Raw genomic sequence first — 11660 nt, 5'->3', positions numbered from 1 at the left:
ATGCTCGTAAATCTCACGACGATTTAACACTCGCGAAATTTCTCTTTTGCAAAACGTTAGACGTTTACGTCTACGTCCTAATCGTTTCATTATGTCATTAATTTTTTTATTTTTTTCTTCTTTTATTTCTTCTCCCACCTTCTCTTCTTCTTCTTCTTCTTCTTCTGTTTTCCTTTTCCCTTTTATTTGTTTGTTTTTACAAGAGTACCTTAGTAATATAGAAAAGATCGTCGATATGCATTGGTAGTCATTGTAATTCTAACACGATAAACGTATCAATAGTAAAACGCGTAAGGACCGAGGGAAAGAAATGTAAGAAATTCTTCAGGCAAAGGGTTAAGTACTTTCAATCTCGACTGGCATGCCAAGAGGGTGATCTCGAGCTTTACTAAGAAAGAAAGAAATAAAGAAAGAGAAAGAGAGAGAGAGAGAGAGAGAGAGAGAGAGAGAGAGAAAGGAAGAAAGAAAGAAAGAAAGAGAGCACGAGGCCTGGGATGTCGGCATAAATTTCACTCAGTACTCCCGAGTACACATTCGGTCGCTTGGTTATATTTCAATCTCGAATGCTCTCTCTTTCTTTCTCTCTCTCTCTCTCTCTCTCTCTCACTCTCTCTTTCTCTCTCTTTCCTTCTTCTTCCGATCGGCGCCAGAATACAACTCGTGTCGGTCGTGTTTCGTGTAGACAGACCGGTGCCTCCGACCGCCATTGTCTCGGTTGCAAATTTTTCCCGTGTATAAGCATCGAGTCGACGCTACTCCATAGGGGGTACACGTATGCATCGTCTCTCTCTCTCTCTCTTTCTCTTTCTTTTTCTCTCGTTCTTTCTTTCATTTCCCATTCTCTTTCTCCTATCGTGTCTTCTCGTGTCCTTACGAGACCGAGCGACAAATGCACGTATTTGCTTACCGTTGCACGACTAATGCTTCGAACGCGCTTCTCCACAATGAAATTCTTATGCGACCATAGTATTAAGAGAATTCGTTTGATGTAAACAATTAATTTATTTCCCCGATTGAGGAAACGCCAAATTTGAATCTCTCGATATTGATACGTTATATAAAAAAAGAAGAAGAAAAAAAAAAAATAAATAAATAAATAAATAAAATAAAAAAAGAAGAAGAAAAGAAAGAAAATTCGCACCATTTTCTCAATGAAGTATGACGAATAATTTTTCGAATTTTTCATACAACAAGGAAATATGTTTTCCTGAAAATAACTTTCTACCTTTTTCTGTTCGAAATTTCTACCTTTCTCTGTTTCATTTCGTTCATTTTTTTTCTGTTTTTTTTTTTTTTTTATTTTTCTTCATTGTTGCAAAGGAACAAAACAAAAATTGCAGAGACGTACAGAAGTCACGGTTGGTGGGTATATCGGTGTAAGTACGCATATGTATGTGCGATTATGTGATTGTAAGTGTGTATGTGTGTTTATGTGTGGGTTATGTATATATGTGTGTATGTGTGTATGTGTGTGTGTGTGTTTAGTGTGTTCGCCCATCGAGACGTTGGGCGTTCACGTGACTCGGTCGCACGTTTGACATCGTTGTGTATCCTCTCTACGAGGAGGAGCTGGAGGAGGCTCCCATTGTTCGGCGAGCGTGCGAATCGCCGGCGTTGCGGCCAGTGCGCCGTCTCACAAATAATAACATTTGTGGACACGAACGATAAATAAAGTCCCAGAGCCGAAATGCCTACCGAACTGGCGCCACTTTAACTCGTACTTTGACCGTCCTTTACTGACCGACCACCGAGATGTATCGCATCCGATACTTTTCCTTCTTCCTTCATTCTCTTCCAGTTTTAGTTCTCTTTATTTTTTTTTTATTTGTTCTTTCTTTTTTTTTATTTTTTTTATTTTTTTTTTTTAGTTTTTTTTTTTACAACCTTCCAACTCGTTCGAAATTGAGTTGAAGCCAAGTTGAAAATTAATGGGAATCTGAGTATTAAATCGTAAGGTAAACGGCGATTAAAATGAGCTCGAGTTGAAAGAGAAGACTCTTTGTCGCGTCGACAAACGTGTCTCCTTTACGTTTAAAGTGCGCCTTTAGAGTCTACGCGTAAATCCCTACCAAGAGAGCTCTGGGAGTCAGGATATAAAAGGATGAGGGAAAAAAGTTGAAAGAATAAGAGAAGAGAGAAAAGAGAGAAAGGAGACAAAAAGAGAAAGGAGAGAGAGAGAAAGGAGAGAAAGAGAGAGAGAGAGAGAGAGAGAGAGAGAAAGAAATAGAGTAGAGAAAAAGGAGAGGATATATGCAAGCACAGGATGGCGGGGCAAGGGATGGGGAAAGGGAAAAGAGTTTCAGGTGGCCATTTAAGGCTTGGACATTTCGTTCTGTCACCGCGTTCCGTGTTCACCGTCGACTGTTTGCAAGGAGGCCACCTACGCGCACCGGTGGTCCTGCTTGCATTGTTTTATAAACGGCCGCCATTTCTCATGATAAGGAGAGTAAAACGAAGTTAGACGCTAGTTTTCTTTTCGCGATTCCTTGCAGGTACGCGGTACTTCTTATCCTATTTCTCTCTCTCTCTCTCTCTCTCACACACACACTCACTTTCTCGCTACTATATATCTACTTATATATAGGTATATATATATGTGTGTGTGTCTACCTATAAGCTTTTCTTTTATCTCCGATACGATATTTCCCGCGACCGGATTAGGCGAGTCTCTTCGACCTCTCCCGACCCTTTCTCCTAATAAAATAAAAACTAGAAGTATCGCGCCCTCTTTTGTCCTACTATCTTTTATCTTCCCTTGAATTGCTTTCCAATCGTTAATCGCGTTTCTATTCGTTCTATTCTCTATACAATACGCAATTGTGTATTGTAAGCGTTTATTTAAAAAAATCAATACGTTTATCCTCTCTATAATTTCTCTTTTTATAATCATATATATATATATATATATATATATATAATATTATATTATATAAATTATATATATATATATATTTTTTTTTTCTTTTCTGTTAACATTCTTCATCTCTAACGGATTCTCTATGATTACCTATCAAGAAATAATTATATATATCAAACTCAGCTGTAATTAATTCGATGCTCAAAGCACGTGACTTTGCATTTCCTTTAAATTATCTATCGAACTTATAATCTTTCAGAAGATCATAAGCGTTTATGCGTATTCCTCCTTTTCATCCTTCTGACTGTCCTTTTCAAATGATTTCTTCTCTTCTATCTTTACCGGCACCATTACCCACGACTATCATAGGTCCCCCATTCAACTTACAAAACTCGTACGCATCTCCTCGTGAGTAGGCGACCGGTTACATGTGTTGAGCGTAGGTGCACTCCGAGAAAGTGCATCGGCATTGTCTCGCGATTAACACTTTGATCCCAACGATATTTAAGACAAGACCTTGACTCCGGATCTTTATTCTCGATATAACGATGAAGTGGATCTTTCATCGATCGTCGAATGAATTTTATTCCCTTTTGACAATCTCTTTTGATCCTTGAACGAGGAAAAAGAAAAGAAAAAAAAGTGAAAAGAAAAGAAGAAAAAAATTTATAAACAATTGCATTACGTAATTTCGATTTGCTCTAATGATAAATGATAATTATTATTCTCCTCTGATTCGTCGTGCTATTCATTCTCTTCTCACATTTCTATCATGTACATACGTTTTCATGTATGCGTCTGATCATGAATTTGCATTATATACTTACTACATGCGTACTACTTCGATTGCGTAATTTTGCGGGAAAAAGAATGAAAAGGAACTGCCTCATCTATTTTCCACGCGTTTCTGGTCTCTTACGAGATCATTCATGTTCTGCAGGCTATTAATTAATATGTATGCGATGCGTAATCTTTATTACAGTCGTTAGATGTCTCCGTCGTGGTTCTTACCGTTACACAACGTGAACGCAAACGTCACGGAAGCGTGCGTGTTAGTAAGATAATTTATAGGCTACTATAAACGCGCGTATCTCGCTAACGGACAAAGAGATACACTTTAACCGGTTCCATACGAACACGAACTCCGAATGAACGCTATGAAATCGTAAATGTAATATATATATATATATAATAGAAATGTGAATTTCCAAACGAAATCAACTGAATATTATATAGTGGTAAGCATTAAAGGATCACTTCGAATTAACAACGTTTCAAGTTACGAAAACTCGAGATCGATTATTTTTTTAGAATCGGTTTTGAAAATAGTATGTCGTCGTCGTACGTTAAACGCCATGGGAAATGCGAGTCGTGAACGAATTAACGGGGGTTTAGGTATGTCGACGATTTCGAGTGGCACTCGAGAGAGAGAGAGAGAGAGAGAGAGAGAGAGAGAGAATGAGAGAGAGAGATTAAGTGGCATTACCATCGTGAGTTTTTAAGTACCTTATCTTCATTTTAATAAATCACATGGTATCAGAAACTTTAGATAATGTTTTAATTATTTTTCGATTTTTTTTATTAAAATTCCGTCCGATCGTCTTATTACCAAAAAAAAAAAAAAAAACATTTTTGTAACTAATGTTCAATTGCAAGAAAAAAGTTATTTGCCGATAATTAATTTAATGTTACGATTCGACACATGTAGAACAAGGTTTTAATTTATTTTAACAATGTTTAATTGGAAAAGTTCTCTTTTTAATCTTCGCGTATAAGCTAATGAAAAGGATTAATGGTTAAAATTAATTAACGCCGATGATAAAAAGAAGTATCGTTAAAAGATCATTTTTATCTGCGATTTCTCGCGTACGTTTCGCTTAACAAATTTAATATGAGCGTGCGTGCATAACCGTGTTTCCTCTCCTTTTCCCCCCTTGCATTCGAATAAAAGCGTACACACGTTCCGTGAACGACCGATTTATCGCGTGTTTGTGAGATTCGTATACAGAGTAAGTACATGAGTATGTACATGTACGTGACTATCTTCGAAGTTATCTTGTTAATTGAAAAGAAAAATTCGTGTTTCGTGGGTGCACTTTCCTGTTCGTCTCACATACTATTGTATTTACCAAATAGCAATGCATAATTATCAACGAATCGAGCTTTTCTTACACTTTTCTTTTTTTATTATTTTCTTTTTTTTTCTTTTATTTATTTTCTCTTGTTTTTTTTTTTTAATTTTTTTTTTATTTCTTGTTCTTTTTTTTTTTTCTTTTTTATTTTCGTATTTCCACTTCTCCATTTTCAATTACATCGAAACAACAAATTTTAATTCTCTTATTGATTTCAGAATGGCGAGAGACTCTTTATCGGTGCACCAGGAAGTTGGTACTGGCAAGGTAAGCGTTCGCTTTTTCTTTTTTTGATCTTTGAAATAATTGAAGGAATCTTTGAGATTCAACGAATCGATGAAGCATCATTTCGTTTTCTTCTCGAACAAGATATTTTTAAAAGGAATATGAAAAATTTCAACAATAGCTGGCATAATTCATTTTCTATCGTCTTAATTAATTATCGAATTAAAATATTGAATTTTGACGAGAAAAAAAAAAGAAAAAGAAAAGAAATAAAGAAGATTTAAGCGATTTAAGTTACTCAATGACGAGGATGACGAAATTTGTGCTTCATCGTTATCTTTATTAGAAATACGTAGGTATAGATTTTTTTTTTTTATTATTGTTTTATGTAAAAATGAATTGAATTTATTTATTCACGCTATCTGCTACTACAGGACGATTCAGAAGCGGCAAAAACGAGACGGATTATTATTAATTTGAATTAATATCTTTAAGTGATTTAGAAAGGATAAAACGTTTCAGGTCAGCTATATTCTATCAGCACCTCGATGAGATTCCAATTCGTGGCAACTACGTCCTTCCTTCAGGAAGAAGTTGCAGGTACCGCGTATTTGCAGCTGCCTAAATTTCTCTCCCCCCTTTTTTCTAATAAATAAAACAATATACATGTCTAAGTGATAATCGATTTTTAATCAGCTACCCATTTTCTCTTGACTCTATTTGTTGCAAACCACTTTAAAAAATGGCAAATTAACACGTGTTGCTTGATTCCTACGCTGTTATTTCTGAAAATTCATTAAGGAAAATCTTCGTAGGAATGTGTCGAGTAATACACACAAAAAAAAAAAAAAAAAAAGAAAGAAAAAGAAAAATAAAAATCTTCCACCCTTTTAATACTCGCTTGGCAGTGGATCCTAATTCAAATCTATTAATCATAATAACGATTCGTTTGAATTTTTTAATTACGACGCTTGTTTGTGCCTATTTTGTCAATAACAAAAGAAAAATAAATAAGAAAAAAAGAAAAGGAAAAGAAAACAAACAACAATTGAAAACATTAACGAATAATTAATCTAAAATCGATAAAATGAACTTCGTGAACGCTCATTATTCGTTAATTACTGCCAGGTCAGTTTAGGATGATCACGTCTAACAGGTGCAGGCCGCTTTTTCCAGCTTCACATCTCAAAGCAGAGCCGTTCAACGTAACATTGGATCCATCTATCCTGCTACTCGTAATCGTTCTAATCGTCGCTCCAGTTTTTCTCTATCGTCGTATCTTTCAAAAGATATCAAGACAGTTGGAATGTCGCTGCGTATAAATAATGTCACTCCCGATACCGACGATTTACGCTTAAAAGCTAAATATTAATATGAATAATAGTGTATCGCTTGTAAACCCGCAAACATGTCCATCGTTTGTGATATTTCACGATTGCGATTCTTCATAATCGTCAATGATATTCTACAAAATAAATAAAAAATCTTTTGTCGTTAACTAAAGAAAGAGAAATATAGTCATTTAGATTAAATATGCAATCTTGAAAGAAATACGTACATGGACATGCCACCCACTCGAACGAGATCGTTAATCATCGTCTGAAATTTTTCGTCCTTAAAGATACCATACAATTCGCTTTACAGGGCAAGCATTTTCGCAGCCGTTGAATAGTCGCGCCAAAATGATGTCTACAAAGGAAGCTCCGGCGAACGAAGACGACAGTTACATGGGCTACTCTGTCGCCGCGGGAGACTTCGTTGGAAACGGAGACAGTGGCACGGCTGTTGGTGTACCCAGGGGATCTGGTCTTCGTGGCAAGGTAAGATATACTCTGACCTTACTGCTAACCAACGATAAATAGCTACCTAGCCTAATCGTAATTTCTTTTTTATAACTCTTTCTTATTCACCGATTTCTTCTTTACAAAAAAGAAATCTAACTATTCGAACGTGATCTTTTTTTTCGTTCAAGATAAAAAGAAACTGATAGACCCTTCAGTTAATTTTCTTTTTTACGAGCTATCATATTATAGGTGTAACATAAGCATAGCTTTCTTATATTGTACCGATGACTATGGTATCTTAAAAAGAATGATCTTGAAAAAGAAATGTCCATATCATTGTATTTTATTTGTCCTGTAACATACTTTCATATCATTCAATCCGACGGAAATATCTTGATAATTGACTTTAAATAGAATACCCGGTATATATATTATTATCTTCGTTGTTCTAGGTCGTACTCTTTACCTCCAGCATGACCAATCATCAAAACGTCACAGGTGAACAAATGGGTGCTTACTTCGGCTATTCCGTTGCAGCTGGTGACATTGATGGTGACAGTTTAGACGATCTTATAGTCGGTGCACCGATGTATACTATTCCGGACAATCCAGAAATGAATATCGAAACCGGAAGGATCTATGTTATTTATCAAGGAGGAGCTCATGAAAAGTTCCGAAAGGTTGACAGCAGGTAAATAATAAAATAATATCTAATGTCGCGAATATTAAGAAAATATTATTACGATCTAATTAATCTAATATTAGATTAAATTATATAGTATCATTTTTAAAGGAGAAACGATTAATTTCTTTATCTGAAAAAAAGAACAACGGAAGAAAAATTCGAAAAATTTTCAAATTACATTAGTGTCCGCTGAACTTTCACGATAAGGTTTTTATCTTGTTTTCTCAGAGACGGAGAGAGTAATCGCGGACGTTTCGGTTTGTCACTGGCCTTTTTAGGGGATATCGATCATGATGGTTATGGTGATTTCGTCGTTGGTGCTCCTTATGGTGGAATAAACGGTCGCGGCGCCGTTTACATTTATCACGGATCGAAAAACGGTGTTTTAGAAAAATATTCCCAAGCTATTCACGCGGAAGAATTGAACGTACCAATTCAGACCTTCGGATTTTCCGTAGCTGGTAGCTTAGATCTCGATGGGAATCATTATCCTGATTTGGTCGTTGGTGCTTACGAATCCAGCTCAGCATTCTTCTTCAGAGCGCGTCCAGTCATTAAAATGGATTCTTTCGTGACTTTTGAAACCGAATCGAAATTGATTTCTTTAGATGATAAGAATTATACACTCTCGGATGGTACCAGAGTTACTTCTCTACCATTAAGAGGATGCTTCAGATACAACGGCGATGGTGTCGCATCAAGATACGTGTTCAATGTTCAATATGTCGTCGACGTTAAGAAAACAAAGGCTCCACGACTGTTTTTCATTGAACATGAGAATAAAAACATGATAAACAAGACGATTACACTCGAACAAAATCAACAACTTTGTCGTACAGTACAGGTAAACTGGTCTAATCTTATTTAACTTTCTTATCATCATCCGTATATGTTTTGTTTTTTATTTAAAATATTATCGTTTAGGTTTACGTGACACCAAATATCCGTGACAAATTGACATCGTTGGAAGCAGAATTACGTATAAGTTTGAAAGACGATCAGTTACCCGATAATCGTCCACGTGATCCTAGAATATCTCTAAGACCTGTTATCGGTGCTACCATGTCCAAAAAGGATTCATTATCGATAAGAAAGAACTGTGGTCCTGACAACGTTTGCATACCGGATCTACAGCTCAGTGTGAAACCAAACGTCGAACGATATCTTCTAGGATCCGGAAAGAAATTAGAACTCGAGATTTTGGTGATAAACAATGGCGAAGACGCGTTCGAAGCGACTTACAATATCCAATTGCCAGCTGGTATCGATTACATCAAAATCGAGAGAATCGACAAGACCGAGGTACCTGTACAATGTTCAGCGCCTAAACAATCGAATAACAATACTTTGCGTTGCGATATCGGCAATCCTCTTCCTCAAAGACAATTGGTCAATTTCAAAGTACTCCTGCAACCTGTAACATCTAATAGTATGGCACCGTCTTACGAATTTTATATGGAAGTAAACACGACCAATCCCGAAAACGGTACAACGACCAATGACAATAGCTGGCACTTGTCCTTACCGATTTGGATCGAAACGGAATTACTCGTGGAAGGTGAAAGTCGACCCAAAGAAATCTATTACAATCCTTTCAATTACACTGGAACGAACGTTACGACTGAATCAGAGTTTGGTCCAGCAGTCATTCACAATTATATTATATATAATCAAGGACCATCGGATATACTTGAAGCAGAAGCATTTCTGATATGGCCTGCTCAAACTCTTGCTGGTGAAGAATTGTTGTATTTGATTGAGCAACCGGAAATGACCGGACCGATTGCTTGTGAAACGGCAAATGCTAATTATCTGAGTCTCCAGGTAGGTGATAACATTGATAAAATATGTTTGATCATTTAAAATTATATTATATTCATTTGGTTTCAATTTATATTTGTTAGCTCGATCAACGAAGAAGACCATTACATCAAGGCTATCCAGATCCATCTGGCGTAATCTTGGACGAATCTCATTCAGGCAAAACAATCAACGTACAAAGAGGTTTTGAAACATTACAAAATAATAAATCGAATCACAAGGAAGAGAGCGATGTAAATAGTGGCGATAGTTCGGACATCCAAAAATCACGACACTCCTCATCGTCCTCCACAAATGTCGTTAGTAGCGAAACCAGAAGGATACAACTTACTTCTAACGGAGAACAACCAGGTGTACTAACCACCACGTATACACAAAACAGTTCCGGTATGACGAGTAGTAGTAATAATAAACCCGACGGAATATCTGGTGTTAACAGAGCAATTATTTTTCACTCTGACTCCGATGGTTATAGTGGAAGCTCGACGAATATAGGAAGTGGATTACAAACGACCGTTCAAGGAAATAATTTCGACTCGAATTTATCCAACTTAGATGGATTACATAATAGAAATTTAAATTACAGTAGAAATATTGAAAATCATTGGAGAGAATCAGGTAGGATTGCCTATGGAAATCAAGAAGGTTCCTTTTCTTCAACGGGTATTCCAGTGGTACATGTCGACGAAAGCGAATACGTAAGGCAATATAAGGAAAGTTTGAAACAACAAGAGCAAGAACGTCGTCAACAGGAACTGGAAACTTTAAGAATCGAGGAAGAGGCACGTTTGAGAAGGATACAAGAACAGAGACGTTTAGAAGCGTTGGAAAGAGTTGCGGAGGAAGAACGTTTGTTACGTGAGAGAAAACAAAAGGAGTATGAACGTTTGCTCGCGCAAAGACGACAGGAGGAAGAACGTAGAGAGGAGGAAGCACGATTGAAACAACAAAAAGAAAATGAAGAAGATTATGATTATGATGACGAGAAAGTTTACGACGATACTTTGGAAAATCATGATACAGAAAAACAATCAGGATTTATAACTGGCGATAGAGAGCATATTGTTGGTAGCAGCGAAATAGAATTCCGTTTACGAAATATTAGCTCTAATCAAGAACTAGAGAAACTCCTTGGATCCTTATCGAAAGAAGCGGCCGGTTATCAGTCATATAATAGACAAGGAAAACAATATGTTCAATTTATGGGACGATTTAGAACATCCTCTGACAGAAAGGAGTATATAGAATTTCAGGATGGTTCTATGTTTCCGCTGCAAGATCATAGGGGAGTACAAAGTTATGTTTCCGTATCTACCGAGCCACAAGATAGTCGTTTCTTGAGAATAGAAGGTCAGCTTTTGATTGGACAGGATGGTAAAGGATATATAGTGTTGAAAGATGGTCGCAGATTTCCTTTACAAGGTTCTTACACTTATACAGAAGAACGTACTTATACTTTAAAGGGTGGTCCAGGTATAAAATCCTATAGCAGATCCCGACAAGAAGAAGGATCAAATTCGGAAAAAGATTACGAGACAAGATACAGTTCGCATGTTGACGAGCACAAACGAACGGAGGATAGACAAGTCGATACCAAAGTATATGGAAGAAATCATTTCGATCTAGTTGGTGAAACAGATCCAAATCATTTGAATTCAAGATTTAGACGAGAAAATGATGCATTGACTGTAACAGAGTTTCGAAAATTTGAAGAACACAATAGACATCGTCGAGAAATCGATAGCAGTTTTCTTCCTTTAGATGAAAATAATCCTACTATTGATCGTCAAAATCCTTGCAATACCACGAAATGTGTTACATTGCGTTGCGTTCTTGGACCTTTGAAGAAGGACCAAGAGATAACAATCGCTGCGAGATATCTCGTTAACATCAGGACCTTGAAGAAAGTTGCGTTTAAGGAGAAAGTTAAGGTCTCAAGTCAATTAGTAGCACGCGTTACCAAGCAACCCTTCATCGGTACGCCGGTTGAGCAAGTAGTGAAAAGCCATGAAATTTATACGAACATCGAACCGACTGTTGCTCCGTCCTCTCCAGATGACATTCCACTTTGGATAGTAGTTTTGTCGGCTTGTGCCGGAGCGATAATCTTACTATTACTCATTTATTTACTTCATAAGGTAAGTCAAACTAATGGT

The 11660-nt window shown here is 36.7% G+C and overlaps 1 protein-coding gene across 6 annotated transcripts in view; it reads left to right on the top strand.

Moving 5' to 3' along the window:
- LOC124952362 (integrin alpha-PS2) overlaps nt 1-11660 on the top strand; it is a 51712-nt gene that overhangs the window by 38829 nt on the left and 1223 nt on the right. For 3 of the 6 annotated variants that reach the window (XM_047502095.1, XM_047502098.1, XM_047502097.1), the window contains 7 exons: nt 5208-5256; nt 5737-5814; nt 6859-7034; nt 7451-7689; nt 7912-8527; nt 8608-9507; nt 9588-11642. In XM_047502095.1, the coding sequence (XP_047358051.1) occupies nt 5208-5256; nt 5737-5814; nt 6859-7034; nt 7451-7689; nt 7912-8527; nt 8608-9507; nt 9588-11642 (4113 nt within the window). The remainder of the gene's footprint in view (nt 1-5207; nt 5257-5736; nt 5815-6858; nt 7035-7450; nt 7690-7911; nt 8528-8607; nt 9508-9587; nt 11643-11660) is intronic. The other 3 variants (XM_047502096.1, XM_047502100.1, XM_047502099.1) reach the window with 1 other exon arrangement.

The sequence above is a fragment of the Vespa velutina genome, chromosome 10 (assembly GCF_912470025.1).
Source record: "Vespa velutina chromosome 10, iVesVel2.1, whole genome shotgun sequence".
NCBI classification, from domain to species: domain Eukaryota; kingdom Metazoa; phylum Arthropoda; class Insecta; order Hymenoptera; family Vespidae; genus Vespa; species Vespa velutina.
The sequence above is the reverse complement of the archived record's forward strand: the minus strand, read 5'-3'. Positions and strand labels throughout refer to the sequence as shown.